Source organism: Lycium barbarum, chromosome 11 (assembly GCF_019175385.1).
Source record: "Lycium barbarum isolate Lr01 chromosome 11, ASM1917538v2, whole genome shotgun sequence".
NCBI lineage: Eukaryota > Viridiplantae > Streptophyta > Magnoliopsida > Solanales > Solanaceae > Lycium > Lycium barbarum.
In genome coordinates, this window is record NC_083347.1 from 86310609 (window position 1) to 86326376 (window position 15768).

The 15768-nt window shown below is 39.1% G+C and overlaps 1 protein-coding gene across 1 annotated transcript; it reads right to left on the reverse strand.

Moving 5' to 3' along the window:
* Positions 1–549: 549 nt before the first annotated feature.
* On the reverse strand, positions 550–1182 carry LOC132619962 (uncharacterized). The gene has a single exon (XM_060334719.1). The coding sequence runs from the start codon at positions 1180–1182 to the stop codon at positions 550–552; it is 633 nt and encodes a 210-aa protein (XP_060190702.1).
* Between the last annotated feature and the right edge of the window lie 14586 nt (positions 1183–15768).

Here is a 15768-nt window from a genome sequence, read left to right on the forward strand (position 1 = left end):
ACACCGGGGACTATCGTCGAAATTTGACAAAGGCAACAAGGTCGCGTTGAACGAAGCCAAAATCTTTTAACACCCTCGAATGGGGCCAAAATCTTTTAACACCCTCGAATGGGGACTGCCATATCAAAATTTGACAAGGCAAGGATTCAGGTGTCCGAACCTAATCTATGATAAGTAAGCGGTTGGAAAACATCGGCCCTAAAATGCCTAACATGATTCACAAACGTCTGAATTCACAAAGCACAAATAAGTCCCACGGACAAATCATTCAATCAAATCCTCGAATAAAAATATACCGAATGAAGGAAAAATCCAACACATAGGCACAGTTCGGAAAAAATGACTCCGAGCCTTTGATTTGTTCTTTAACGGGATAAGCGATAAGGCAAAAGTCATAACAAGCATTCGGATAAAAGAATAAAGAGATGATCAAAAGAAAAATGCACATTCCATATACGAAGGGTTTTACATCCGAACGTTCCACAAATTCAAAAAGCAAAAACAAGCCAAAAAGGCAAAAATAAAAGAAAGGCTAGTGCAGGTCTTGATCTACCCGGTACGACTGGAGTCGAAGTTCTCAGAAACTGATCGCTTGGAATCCTCAAACTCAGGGTCGAGGGCTTTCTTAGCCTGCTCCTCGATTGTCTTGGCTTCGAGTATCAGAGCCGGGAGGTCCCCTAATCCTTTTTGAGCTTGTTTAAGGGTAACCCTCTGGGACTTCCACCAGTCATATTCAACCGCAATCGTGGTACGAGCCTCGGCAGCCTCCACGTCCTTAAGAGACTCTTCTAAGTCAGCCTCAACTTTGGCCAAATTAGCGGCTAATTCTGATCTCTCTCTGTCAAGAATTCCTTGAACTTGAGTAGCCGACCTAAGCTCGGCCTTAATAGTGTCATTATCCTCGACTGCCTCCTCGAATTTGCTTTTGAGCTCATCACAAATTCGGGCCCAATCCTCGGCTTTCTGCTCAACTACCCTCAACTTCTCTTTGTCCTTAGCGTTCTTAGATTCAAGCAGTCGATGCCTCTCTGCCATCTTCACAGCATCGGCCTTGACCGAATCAAGCTCACTTCGAAGTTGAGAGATAGTGGCCTCGAGTTCACCAAGCCTCAAAGAAAAATGGGCATTGTCTTGGCTAAGGCCGGCCTTATCCGCTTCCAGGAGACGGTTCTTTTCAACCATTCTGGCCAACTCAGCCTTCAAACGAAGGTTTTCGGCCTTCGCCGCTTCGAGCTCGGGTTGTTGGACAGGGCAGCGGCCCGGTTTAATTCATCTTCTTTTTCTCGCAGAAGGTGCTGGAACTTCTCTGTTTCACGACCCTGGGCATCTAGCTGGCCCTTTAAGTCGTCAACCTCTTGCTGAGCATGGATAAAGGCCTCATTGATGAGCACAACACTATGTCGAAGAAACAAATAAAGTTAAAGCTACAGCTGAGGTTGAAATTGAATTATGGAATGATTGGATGATAAGCTTACCCGATTGTCCATGTGCATGCCTTCGTTAATGAGGCACAGCCAGGGGACTCCGTCCATCTTTCTGTTATCCGAGTCCGAAACGAGAGGCCTCAGATAGCTTGCTACTCCTACCGGACGGGACAAAAAGCTGCAATCCTCAGGGACGGTGACCATGGCCGACCTTGTCCTTCTCAGTTCCATACTAGGGACCGGAAAGACACTTACTACTATCCCTTGCACCAGTTTTGGTAGGCCGGTTAGCCGCCCTCGTGGCCCGAGGTATAGGGAGATGTCCGAAACTAGCAGCTTCCCCGATTGCAGGTGGAGTATCCGAGAACATGTCATCGAGGTTATCCGACCTCGGCGCAGGAGAAGTTTGAGCAGCCCAAGCGGTCTCAGTAGAAGCAGGTGCCTCGGATGTGCAGCGATCACCACCGAGCAGTGGGTTGGTATCCAATAGAGCCTCGGTATCCGGGGCCGACTCTGCTCTTTGTTCGGCTTCAACAATCGAAGCTAGCCCGGATCTTCTAGGGATTTGCAGGGGAGTCTCTTCAGATGAAGCGTCACCTGAAATGTCAACAAATTCAATTGACCTTAGAGGAGTTGGAAAAAGAACTTCTTCCCCACCTGTGTCTAGAGCCGGAGCGGAAGGTCCTTCTGCAGCTGTAGGGATGGGCGGAATGTTGGTTTCCTCCCCTTGAACAGAGGCGACGGAGGGGCCCACACTGACCCTTTGAATAAGAAAGTCGGGCTCTGATTCATCCCTCAGAGTCCGAAAAATACTCCTTGCCCTTTTCTTTGGTCTGTACCCTTTGTCCAAGGGCTTTCTCCACCTCTTACCGGCAGCAGCTATGAGTCGAGATGCCCCTGCTGAATCGAATTCAGGAACCAGTGCAGCAGGCTCGGCTGTTGGTTTCGTTCTTGGCTCCACCGAGCCCTTGGGTAAACCTGAATACCGAAGGGGTTATAAAAAGAAAAGAAAAAAGAGAGGATGCAATATATACCAAATCAAGCAGAATATTATTGTGATTTTGGGCAACCCATCGGCCATGCGACAGGTCCCCCCATGTCAATTTTTCGTGAGTGTGTTGGCCAACTATTACTCCAACCCATTTGGTCATGTTCCGGACGGCCGGAGGTATCCATGCCACATCTGATAAAAAAGAGAAATCACGTGAATGCAGTGTTGACAAAGCATGGAGGAAGGATAATTACTAAGGGGAGAACTGAGAAACTTACGCCTATCATTCCACCTCTCAAGAAAAGGCATGTATCAGTCGGTATAACGTCTGCGGTCCTTACTCGAACATAGCGTTCTAACCACCCACGGTCTCTGTCTTCGTCCATTTTGGAAAAGATCGGGTTCCGGCCTCATTTGGCGAGCTTTGTCACGCCCCCACGGAAGAGCCTCAGGGAATATAACCAGATGAAATGTGCCATCGTGAATTCCTTGTTGACGTTGTTGGCCAATAACCGAAGGCAAGCCACGGTCCTCCAGATAATCGGACCAATTTGGGCCAAAGTCACATTGTACGTCCGGCATATCTCCAAAATAATCGGGTCAATTGGAGGGTTGAGTTTGAGCGTAAATGGATAGGTGTAAACGTATAGAAAACTTTCTCTATGATCGGTAATGGACTCATTCGGCCTGGGGGCGAACACTTGCACCGGACGGTTATTCCATCCGCAGTCGGCCCAGACCTAGTCAAGCTTATCCTCCATAATAGACGAAGGATATCGCCTTACGTCGAAACCCCTATCCGTGATCGGGGATGGCTTCTCGACGTCAAATTATTTGTTGTAGTTGGGTTTGGACGGCACCATGTCCAAGGCAGTTAGTGCGACAAAGGTTTTTCCCTTAGGTTGTGAGATTAGCTTGGCTTCTTGAGAAGAAACCGAGGGAACGTCCTGGGAGGTAGTTTCGGCGTTTGTAGAGATCTGGAAGATGTGAATAAGAAGATTTGCGAATTTGAAGTAGGAAAGGAAACAGTTTAAGGGAATATAAGAAAAATTGAAAAGACAGTTGAAGAATTCAAAATGACGAGTGAAAGAGGTAACAAAGGGGCACTTTCGATCAAAGAATAGTGAATGGAGATGTTGGAAGAGTTGGCTTTCTTACGATCAAAACAAGCAAAAAATTAGGAGATGAAAACGATCAGGAGCAAGAAATGAGTAAATGAAGAAGTGAATAAGTGAAAGAAGAAAAGTTAAAGGGTTAAGGGCCTTACATTGGTGTGGGAACTGTAGCGATTACAGAGGGCAGCCAACCGAGGGGCTCCACGTGTCCCACAATTAATGAGACGTGATATGAGGCGACGTGCGTTACAGTGATTCTCGAGGTCGGCCATTCGGAATGAGACACGTGGCCGATGTCAGAGGAATGTGACATAATTGTTCTCGCCAAAATTAAAAGATAAGAACGAGCTGATGAAACCACCAGTTTTGTGACTTATCCACTTCCCATTACTCCAGTAAAACTACGGTCCAAAAAATGTGGGGACTATCTGTATACGGTAAAAACCGGATATATGTAAGACCGGTGGGACCGGGGGCTGAGGGTAGGACCAAATGGTATTGTATGTAAGGCCCCTGAGGCAAAACTATAAATAGAGGACATTTCCCTACTTTTAGGGGTTGGCTTTTTGAGATCTAAAACATTGTAATAGAAAATATACATTAAAGCTCTCTCTCTCTCTCTCTCTCTCTCTCTCTCGTTTTAGCCCAAATCATTGGCGTTTTTGGCTTTGTTTATCCATTCAATACAATTAACTTAATCTCCAATATTAACATATTATTTAAAGGCATTAACACATATACTCACATATCCACATTATAGCATACGAACCCATACGTATTCCCTATCAACTCAAAATAGATTAAAGTTTATCTACATATCCTATACCTCACTTATAAATTCAATTGTCACCTAAATTCGGGGTAAACACATAGCAATTCCAAAAGTCAAGTGAAGGTACATAACTTTCATTGAAATACATAACTATTTGATGATTAAATTGAACAATCTACTAGTCACCACAGGCTACAAACCCAAAAATGACTCTAACCATTATAATTTTGAACGATATTTAAGAGAGAATGAGGGTAAAATAAAAGTTCTTGGTCAATATATTTTTAGTGTGTCGAGTCAATTGGGCGGGTCTTTAAACAGGATAAAATGAGTATTTTTTTAATTCCTTACCATTTTGGCTTTAAATAAAAAATTCATATCATTAAAATTTAAAAAAAAACTCACTTAAATAGGTTGGGTGACTTTGTAGGTGAAACACTAATAGTTTAGTGAATATCTGATTAGAAAACAAAGGTGAGTGACTTTCTGAGTGAACTAGCCATAGTTGAGTGACGTTATTGTTAGAAAACTAAGATGAGTGACTTTCTGAGTGAACTAACCATAGTTGAGAGACCATCTGAGATACTATCTCCCTTATTACAGTGGTAGCTCCAACATGTCAAAAGTATACATGTTGCTTCGGCAAAATAGGCTGACAAGATACACTACGTGTCACGTGAAGACATGACTCCCTTCAAAAGCTTAATCCACTCTCACGCCTAATTATTATGGTTTTAATCCATAATTTAAATTAGTTAACAATTTAAATGGAACCCAATCAACTTTCATGTTTCATCCACATTAATTAAATTACTTTTCACCTTTTCAAGCACAGCTTTAACCAAAAAGTAAAGGAGTAAGAATGATTTTTAAATAATATTATTGGTCGCCTAACCTAAATAAACGCTTACCGGGGTGTATTTTTTTAACTGGCAATATTATATTGTTTGATTTGATATAAATATCGGACACGAATAAATATTTATTTGTAGTCCATAGTGAGAAAACAAGTTTGGTTCGATCAAAGTTCAAAATGTTGGAGTACAATTTATTATTAAAATATAAGTATTATTTGTTTGTCATATTTGATAGAGGCTAAAAAAGCTAGAATATGGTCATAACTTCCACAAGGTCACTACTCCATGATGTAGAATGTGGCTATTACTCACATTCATCACCAATCCAGGTCTACAAAATTAATATCCACTACTCTCTAATTACTCTATAAATGAATTCCTACAACTATATATGGAGGTGTTTCTTCCATGAGTTGTGTATGAAAAATATTGCATTGTGTATGAGAAGTGTGGAAAAATATTGTGGTGCATAGTGTGGTTGGAGTTGTGATAGAGAGAGTTGAGAGAAAGAAAAAATATTCTAAGTCTCCAACCAAGCTCCGCCCCTAAAAATATTCTAAGTCTCCAACCAAGCTCCGCCCCTGCTAAAAGAGAGTAATTTTATGTTGAATGAAGGTGTGTTGGCATATAGCCATGTGTGAAGTTTTGATGATTGAAAAAGTGAACATACAGTGCAACAAAACCAGGTCTAGATACATGTGATAATTGACAAGGAAATTGAACAAAGCTAGACAGTTGGTTGAGATGAAGCAGAGGTTCCAGACAATATAAAAGGTCTGAAAGAGCATACTATTACGGTTAGCTTTTATGCGGGTTAAAGCATAAAAGTTACTACGAGGTTGTTGGTGTTCTAATTGGATTTTAATATTTTTAGAGTCGCCACCTAATTTATTAAAGGAAAACTAGGAAAATCAGGTAAAATATTTTTCAAGCAAGAGAGAAATCTTTTTGGTAACAAAGTTCTAGGTAAGGGTTCTGGTGATGCCCTAAGGAAGGTTTTATGCACCCTACTGTTAAAGATCCATAGAATACAGTTGACCTACGAGCTTCAATGTGTGATTAATGTATTTATTTGCCTAAAAATTATTTTTTCCGTAAAAATGTCATTCATTTGTATCATAAACTCGAGAAACAATTTGGCAAAACGTCCCCTTAGAAAAGGGGTTTTGGTTTTGAAAATTCACATAAGTGTTCAACTCACTTTATTACCGGACTAGGACACACCCGGAATTTCTCCTGAGTATAGTCACTACTATTCTAGTCCTAATAAAATGGGTTTAGTACTTATGAGTTTTTATAAGTTATATACATGAAAATATGGAGTATATCTCCGTTTTGTACTTATATATATATGTGTGTGTATGTGTGTGTGTGTGTGTGTGAAAAAATACAAGTTTATTAAAATTAGTTCCATTTTTATTGTTGAAGCCCATAAGTCAATGATATTTACAGATCCAAGTCCTTGTCACCGTCATCACCAATCCAACTAGAATTCTTTAGTCCAATTGCGGTCTAAAACAATTTTATTCCGGTCTAAACTCAATGTGGGCTTCCAGGCTCAAAGAAACCATTAGTCAAAAATTTTGCCCAAGTCTTCCACCTACAAAAATATTTCAAGCCCAGAAATGGTTCCATTGGTATATGAAGATACCAAATTTTTTGAAGTCAAAATATTTTACCTTTATTTTCCACCAAAACAGCTCTGTCACTTTCGTCTTCGGGCTTAAAGCCCAAAATTCATTTACTCAATATTTGAAAATCCTCTTGCATTGATCCAGTTTCAGATTTTAACCCAAAAAAGAACTTCATTTTTTCCATACACTTGGTCGTAGTATCCTATCCAATTTTAAAATATTGACCATTAACCAAGTTTGAAAATGATTTGACAACTTCCTAAAATACTACTTGTTTTTCCTAAGTTCTAACATGCATATGGGTTTCAATATTTAGCACATTTAGTGTATACAATATATATATATATATATATATGCCAGATATATTAAAAAATAAAAAAAAGGGCGAGAGTAGAAAATATTTGTAGAAACTGATGGGCCTACCCAAGCCCATCAGTGCCATTTTCACCCATTGGTTGGGCCTTCCTCAAATATCAGCTTCCCATTCCTCTATTCGGACTCGATCAAGGAACATGGTTGGGCCTCTGGCCCAACAAAGGTTTAATGCAAGAGATGGCCCAAGTGGGCTACAGTTGAATCACATGAAGCAAAAAAAGAAAGGAGAAAAAAGGATTAGCATATATCTAACCTAGATGTTAAAATCAGAATACTAACAATCCCTTTTTTAGCAATTTAATCATACTAAAAACAACTAACAAGAAAATAATGCCAAAGCCAAAGAAAAAAGGGCAGACCAGTCTTGGGCTCAATTCAAAGAAATATAAACTTAGCCCAAGCAGTTTATTCATAGCTTGCAAACTAGCCCAAATCATAAACCAAAACATAGTATGAGGGGCAAATTTGGCCCTAACAAATTATAGTGCGAATTCGGCCCAATCAAGACACAAAGACTAGACTCATCCATAGAGTAATTCGTCATGCAGAGATTAATAGTTAAAGTATTTCTCATAGGTGATATACCTACGATATACCTGATATACTAGACTTCTACATATACAACATATTCACGGTTTGGATATACCAGGTATACATAGATATATCCCAGCATACCATGATGAAGAAAACTCATTTGTTTAAAAAATAAAAAAACACAGTACAGGAACACAAGATTTCAAGACAGTTTTGAGTTCATTGGAATGCCCCTTCACAAAAAATCAAACACACAAAAGAAAACAGGTCCTAATACCAAATAAACTGAAACTCATGTGATCACAGAACAAATGTCCAACAAGATTGAGGTACCATACAAGCAATTTAGACTTTAAATCAAACTAATTCCTACTTAATTACTTTTAAAATCTTGGAGGGTCCCATGAAGTATGGACTTCCATGAGGGAACCCCAATTACTCAGAAAAATGGATATGAGGACTGAGTTAGCTAGCAACTCCAAGTCCCCTATCCTTTTCTAAATCCTAGGTAAGTCACACTCACAATTGTCCACCTTTCAAGTTCCATCCTCCTTAGTTATAAACTTTCAATCACTTAAAGAATTCACAGAGCCAACACTTAACACTTCAACAAAGATCCAGACCTCTGATTCACAAGGGGTGACCAATACATGAAGACCAAAATGATGCCAACATTAAGTTATTCCCAACAAACTGGACCCTTGTCAGCATATTGAACTCTTTTCCAACTTCATCTTATTTAAATCCTAGATCCTAACCTCTTGACTCATAACAGACTCCTAAACATGACATAGTTAATATACCGGTCAACCAATGGTTTTCAAACAAAAGAATCAATTCGACACAGATATTAACATTCCTTACACTTAAGCACATAACACATCATCTTCCTCTTTTAGGTAGTTCTAGTCTCAAAAAGGTTTTTATAGGACAACCTAAAAGTTTATGGTCATTCAAAATACCAAACAACTTTAAGCAATATAAGCAAAGACTTGGTTGACTGGATGAGGGACTTACAATTTATTTATGAGTGAAAGGAAAACACATATAACCCTTTAGAACAAAGCTGCAACCTTGATCTTTCGACACAGATTCAAATAGTACCAAACAAACATGATTCCTTAAAACTCCCAAAAAAAGGTAAACATATACTCAACAACTTTGAAAAAAAATTAGTCAAGTGATGGCAAAGATCATGAGCCTATCAAATAGTTTTAAGAAAATAGAGAACAAGGACATGATGCACCAACATGAATTAATTGACCCCAGAATACAAGTAAATACCTAAATGGTTTCATCCTCAATGAGCAAATAAGCTAACCCCATATGTTAACCAAAGATTAATGACTCTAGATAGGGCAAATACTCAGTCAGGATTGATGTGTTATACAACCAGTTTGAACAAGTGAACATCTAGGTAAGGTCAGTTAGAAATCTCATATTTTCTCTTAGATCTTACTTAAACAAAGCAAGATTGATACAAATACAAGCAAACAATCCAATTTTAATACCTGAGTGACCAAACCAAAATAGTTTAAAAGATATGTTTAGCAGTTAAACAGCCTTGCCTTAAAGCTAAATGACAGACTTAAATTCAATTACACAACAGCAAACAAGTACAACACTTATGAAAGACTTAACTGAAGGAAAAAGGAAACAAAAACTTACTCACAAACTTCATAGAAACTAAATCATAAATGAACATTGGTCTCTAATACATGATTCAAAGCATATATATATAAGGCAGTCTCTTAACTTACTCAAACCAAAAACAGCAACAAATCCCAACAAGAATCATTTCTTCTTATCATATAGAGGTCATATCAACCAACATTGTTAACAAGGATGCTTTGACACCTATTATTTAACCTAAAGTTTGTTTAACACGCTTCACACTTGTATAACAACTCATATATCTTTATACTATCCATATCGTTAAACCAAGACAAAACAGTCTAAATAAATCCATATATAAATCATAGAAATCTAATTAAGTTTATACTAACTAACTAACTACAACTTAAATCTAAGTAAAATAGGATAAATAATGATACAATTATCAACTAACACATGATTAACCAAAAATAAAAACCAAGAGGGATGGAAGATTACCTTTTGCTCGTGCAGCCAAGTCGAGGTTTGGACTTAGACTCTCCTTGCTCCCAAATTACCTCAGCCAGACACAGAGAAAGAAAAACCAATTTGTAAAACTTTTACTGATTGAAAAAATTAAAGGTTTCAAGCAAAATTTGCTAAAACCCTAGGTATTTTCGAATTTTTATGATTTGTGCAAGTGATAATTTTCAATTGCTCCCTTAGAAATGCAAATTGGGGGTTCTATTTATAGAACCCCAAAAATTGAGAAAACCGTAATTAAACCGATGTGAGATTTTTTACAAAACTCTAAGAATAAAGCTTTGTTTCAACAGTCAACGGCCATGATTTACTCGCGAAAACATATCAAGGGTCAGAATCAACCCAGAATCTAGTAAATCCATCTGGTTCCTCACGAACCAATGAGAACTCAACATTTAAATCACAAGCAAACAAAAGCAATTAAAATTTTCAGTGTTTGAGACCGTTGTAAAGTAAAAAGGGGAGGTTAATACCTTGTTTGGGTTGGATTATGGCAGATTTGGTTGAGAAATGGTAGAGTAATAAACGCTCTTGCCATTCTCGGCCAATTCCACAACTGCAAAATCCAAGTGGGCCCTAATTCTTTGCCAAATCCGCCGTGTGACGTCGAAGAGAGAGAAAAGAGAGGGGTGGTGGCTAGGGTTTTCCCCTGCTCTTCCGCCTTTGACACAAAATGAGACCCTAGGGTATGTTTGTGTCGTTGTTGTTGATATGACAAGAGTTGGGCCGGGTCTGGCCTTATTGGGCTGGACTTGGCTCAACTTTTTTGTAAAAGGTAAAGGCCTGATTTGTTATATATATATATGTGTGTGTGTGTGTGTGTGTGTGTGTGTGTGTGTGTGTGTGTGTGTGATACATATGAGTATACATGTATACTCATGTATATTCGTGTATATATGGCGAGGCAGACATACTAAATTTTAACAAGTAGCCCAAAGTTAAACAATGTCCATTAATTGGATATTTAAATTAGGACCACATTTAAACTAATTAGCCAAAATAAAATCAAATTAATTTTTTTTTCTCAAAAGTGACCTTAATTGAATTAAGCCATGAGCTTGGCTATTTCAATTATCGCCATAATTGGCTAATAATTGATTATTTCAATTACAGCCAGTTAATGGGAAATTTTCAGATTTAATTACAACTAAAACATAATTAATTATGACAAAAATTCTAATAATTTGATTAAATAAGAATTGAGGGGTAAAAATGGCTAATTTATTTAATTAAACAGATTTCTTGCATTAAATAGAGTAAATAAAATACTTTGTAGATTGACATTTTAACAATTTAGACAATTAAGTTAATAATTGTGGTAAACTATTTTCTCTCTTGGTTCATTTTAACAAAAGTATTATAATTTTCAAAATATTTAAAATAATTCATAATATTATAGAAATTATGTTATCAAACAAAATTGGTAAAATATTATCTAGCTAATTTTATAATATTATTTTGACTTCTAAAAAATACGTATTTCACTCTGTTTAATATTCAAGGACTCTGGGTAATTAAACAAATTATGGGAGGTCAAAAATTAGGTGTCAACAACTGCCCTTTCGGTGTTCTGGGATGGTGGGACCATCGCTGAGCAATGAAATTTGGCTAACCCTGATTTTTGACCTGCCTAACTTATATTACCTTTCATTTTCATGCAATTTTCAAAATATATGGCCGGACCTTGGTTTCTCGGTTTCCTACATATATCAAGTTTTATGAGAATTCAGGCAATTTGTAGTTCGACTTGATTATGACTTCTAAATGCAAATTTAAGCAATCTCGGATTTCTCGGTTATCAAATTGGAGAAGTCCAGGGTGATTGGTCAGAGTGTGACTGACTCTCTGGTATTGAGTCCACCTACATATCCCTATTTTTTGAGAATCAACTCACTTGTAGTTCGACTCGATCCGGAGAAAAAGGTTATCTCTTATGCGGGAGTGCCTTTGTGTGTGCCAGTGTATGTTCGACCGGTAGTGGAATAATAAAAACAAACAAAGCACATAAGTAAATAGGCAATCTTGTGTGGCTGAGCATGGTTGGGAGTGATCTTCCAAGTCTTGGCCAGAGAGTTTGATTCTCATGGGCACCTTATCTCGACCGGCTGCGTAAGAAAAAGTTTCACGTTTGCTCCGCAATCTGTCTATATTGGATTTGATCAACCTGCTTTATTTGGCAGCTATAAATCTTCTTCCGTCTGCTGAGTAACGTTGATTTTTTTTACAAATACTGCGGTCATCCAATCGGGTTTACATCGTCCTGTCTTTTTTAGCGAATACTACGGTCTGTTGATCGATTTACATCGCTTTGCCTTTTTTGGGAGAATATTGCGGTCCCATGACCGGTTTTACATCGCTTTGTCATTTTGGGGCGAATACTGCGGTCTCATGATCGGTTTTACATCGCTTTGTCCTCTTGATTATATCCAGTAATTCGTATGCATGGCCCCTTTTTGGTATTCTAAATAAATGGCCCTCTTAGCATATTTGTATGAATGGCCATCTTGGTATGTTTGTATGAATGGCCCTCTTGGCAGGTTTGTATGAATGTCCCTCTTTGCATGTTAGCATGAATGCCGCTCTTGGCATGTTTGTATGAATGGCCCTCTTGGCATGTTAGCATGAATGGCCCTCTTGGCATGTTTGTATGAATAGCCCTCTTGGCATAATTGTATAAATGGCCCTCTTGGCATGTTTGTATGAATGGACCTCTTGGCAAATAAGAAGAAGTGATGGCCGTCTCGGCAACAAAAAAATAGAAATGCAATGGCCCTCTTGGCAAATAAGAGGAAGCGATGCAAATGACAGATATGGCCCCTTCGGCTAAATCGTCTTTCTTTCGTCCTTTATGTCGGCTGTGACCCTCTTGGTCAGGTATGCCATGTTGTTTTACCACGACCCCATTGGCTGGTGATTTTGCCATTATGGCCTTTTTTATTTTTGTGGGCCCTTATGGCCAGGTGTTTTCCCTCATGGCGTTTTCGTCCTTCTGTAACCCTTGTGGCTAGATATTTGTCCTTTGTGGTATTTAAATCTTATTATAGCCCTCGTGGCTGGGAATTTGCTTTTGTGGCATTCAAATCCCTTAGTAGCCCTCGTGGTTATATATTTCCCATCTGTGGCATTCAAATCTTTTTGTAGCCCTCATGGCTGGGTATTTTCCTTTGTGGTATTCAAATCCCTTTATAGCCCTCGTGGCTGGTTATTTGCCTTTACGGCATTCAAATCCCTTTGTAGCCCTCGTGGCTAGGTATTTGCCTTTTGGGATTCAAATCCCTTTATAGCCCGCATGGCTAGATATTTTGCCCTTTGTGGCATTCAAATCTTTTGGATATTTTTCTAAAGACCTGATCTCAGCAGCGGTCTTGACCTTCTTTGGTGAACCGCTTCCTGCACATGAAGCAAAGTTAGAAAAAGGATCGTCTTCCGGCGTCATGGGGACCTGCATCAGAAATAAGTTAGTTTTTTCCTATTTAAATTTGATTCGCGTCGTCAGCGCTATCGCAACTTCGACTTTTCTGGACTCGAAATCGCTTCGGCTCCGGTATTCGAAAGATGAATTGATTTTCATTATACAGAAAATTGTTTTTATAAAGTTACCATAAAGACATCTATTTGTAGGGAAATAAATGCATTAATTTGAAAGCTGGAAGGTTAATATTTATGACATGTGCTTTGAATGAGAGAGATCCCTTCTTCCATGACTGGGGTTCTTCGCTTCCTCATGCTGAATTTTTGAGACCTTTCTGAAAAATTCTGCCCCAGTTTAAATCTTGATCAACGAACTCTCGTGCCGAATCTTCTGAGTTGCGAAAAATTTTGAGGTCTCCTTAAAATTTCTGCCCCACTTTAAAATTCTGGGTAAGCTGCCTCTTTATAGTGGATTGATGGCGCAAATTTTTGAGATTTTCTTAAAAAGTTTGCCCCAGTTGGGCATGCGGCAATCCATACGTCCTTCGTTAAGTCCTATCTCTAACGCTTCCTAGAGGTTTCATGATTTTTTCTTTTGGTGCGACCGATCCCAAAGAGCGCCTACGCATCCTGTTGCAGCAAGAATTCAGGTCGAACGTAGTTCAAGATGAAAGTAAAGGAGTTATTGATTTTTACTAATAGTGCGACGGGGTCCCAGATGGACTGCCCAAGTATCCTACAACGGGGAAATCAGGTCATTGCATAGTTCATATTACAATTGTTTTTTGTTTTTCTCGTCTATTACAAGCAAAAGGAAATAGCTAATACAAGCAAATAGACTAACGATTACAAGCAAAGAATACTATTACAAACTTAGAAACTCCGTCTTTATGCATAGTAGCGCTTGATTGCATCTGAGTTGATCGGCTTCGGCCACTCTTGTCCATCCATTTCCGCTAATACTACTACTCCTCCGGAAAAAACTTTGCGGACTACGTAAGGACCTTGCCAGTTGGGAGCAAACTTCCCTTTGTATTCCTCTTGATGTGAGAAAATTCTTTTGAGCATTATCTACCTAATTTGGAAAAGTCTAGTCTTGACTTGCTTGTTGAAGGATCTTGCCATCCTTTATCGGTATAGTTGATCGTGACATACGACAACCATCCTTTTCTCCTCAATTAAAGCTAATTGCTCATATCGGGCTCAAACCCATTCAGCATTGTCCAACTCTGCTTCTTGAATGATTCTCAAAGAAGGTATCTCAACTTCGGCAGGTATGACTGCTTCCGTATCGTAGACTAACAGATATGGAGTTGCTCCTATTGAAGTTTTGGGCGTAGTACGGTATCCCAGTAACGCATAAGGCAACTGTTCATGCCAACCTTTGTAATTGTCAGTCATTTTCCTCAATATCCTCTTGATATTCTTGTTGGCTGCTTCTACGGCTCCGTTCATTTATGGCTGATAGGCTGTCAAGTTTCGGTAAGTGATCTTGAATTGCTCACAGATATCCTTTAACAGATAGCTATTCAGATTTTCTCCATTGTCTGTTATGATAGACTCGGGTATGCCGAACCGGCATATGATGTTGTTTCGCACAAAGTTCGCTACCACTTTCTTTGTTACCGACTTGTGGGACGTTGCTTCCACCCATTTGGTGAAGTAGTCAATGGCAACTAAAATGAATCGGTGTCCATTTGAAGTTGCGGGTTCAATGGGTCTAATAACATCCATGCCCCAAGCAACGAAAGGCCACGGCGAGCTTATAGGATTAAGCTTACTTGGAGAGACTTTGATTAGATCACCATGGATTTGGCATTGATGGCACTTTTGCACATATTTGCAGCAATCACTTTTCAGGGTCATCAGTAGTATCCTGCTCGTAGAATCATTTTTGCCAGTACAAATCCATTCCTATGGAGTCCACATGTCCCAGCATATACTTCTTATAGAAGTTTGGTGGCTTCGTTGGCATCTACACATCGAAGCAGACCCAAATCCGGCATCCATTTGTACAATATTTCTTTGTTTAGGAAGAAACCATTTGCCATTCTTGTGATGGTCTTCTTTTGTCCATTTGTATTGCCTTCGGATATTCCCGTCTTTCCAGATACATTTTGATGTCATTGTACCATCATTTGCCATCTGGCTCAGCCTCCACGTGGCAATAGTGGGCATGCTCTTCTTTTATGCTTATCCTTAGCGGGTCGATGTGACTGCTTTTAGGATGCTGGATCATTGACGCTATTGTGGCCAGTGCATCAACGAATTCATTCCGAGCCCTTGGCATATGTCGAAATTTGATCTTTCTGAATTTCTTACACAATCTTTGTGCCAAGTTCACATATGGCAAAATCTTTTCATTCTTGGTGGCCCATTCGCCTTGTACTTGATGAATCAACTGGTCGGAATCTCCAATGATCAGTAATTCGTCGATATTCATTTCCAGTGCCATTCGAAGACCTAGAATGCAGGCCTCGTATTCAGCCATATTGTCGGTACAACGAAATTTGGCTTTG

Bases quoted from the DNA above. Each gene is read 5' to 3' on its own strand.
- LOC132619962 (XM_060334719.1), bottom strand. From the start codon at position 1,182: ATGGTTGAAAAGAACCGTCTCCTGGAAGCGGATAAGGCCGGCCTTAGC.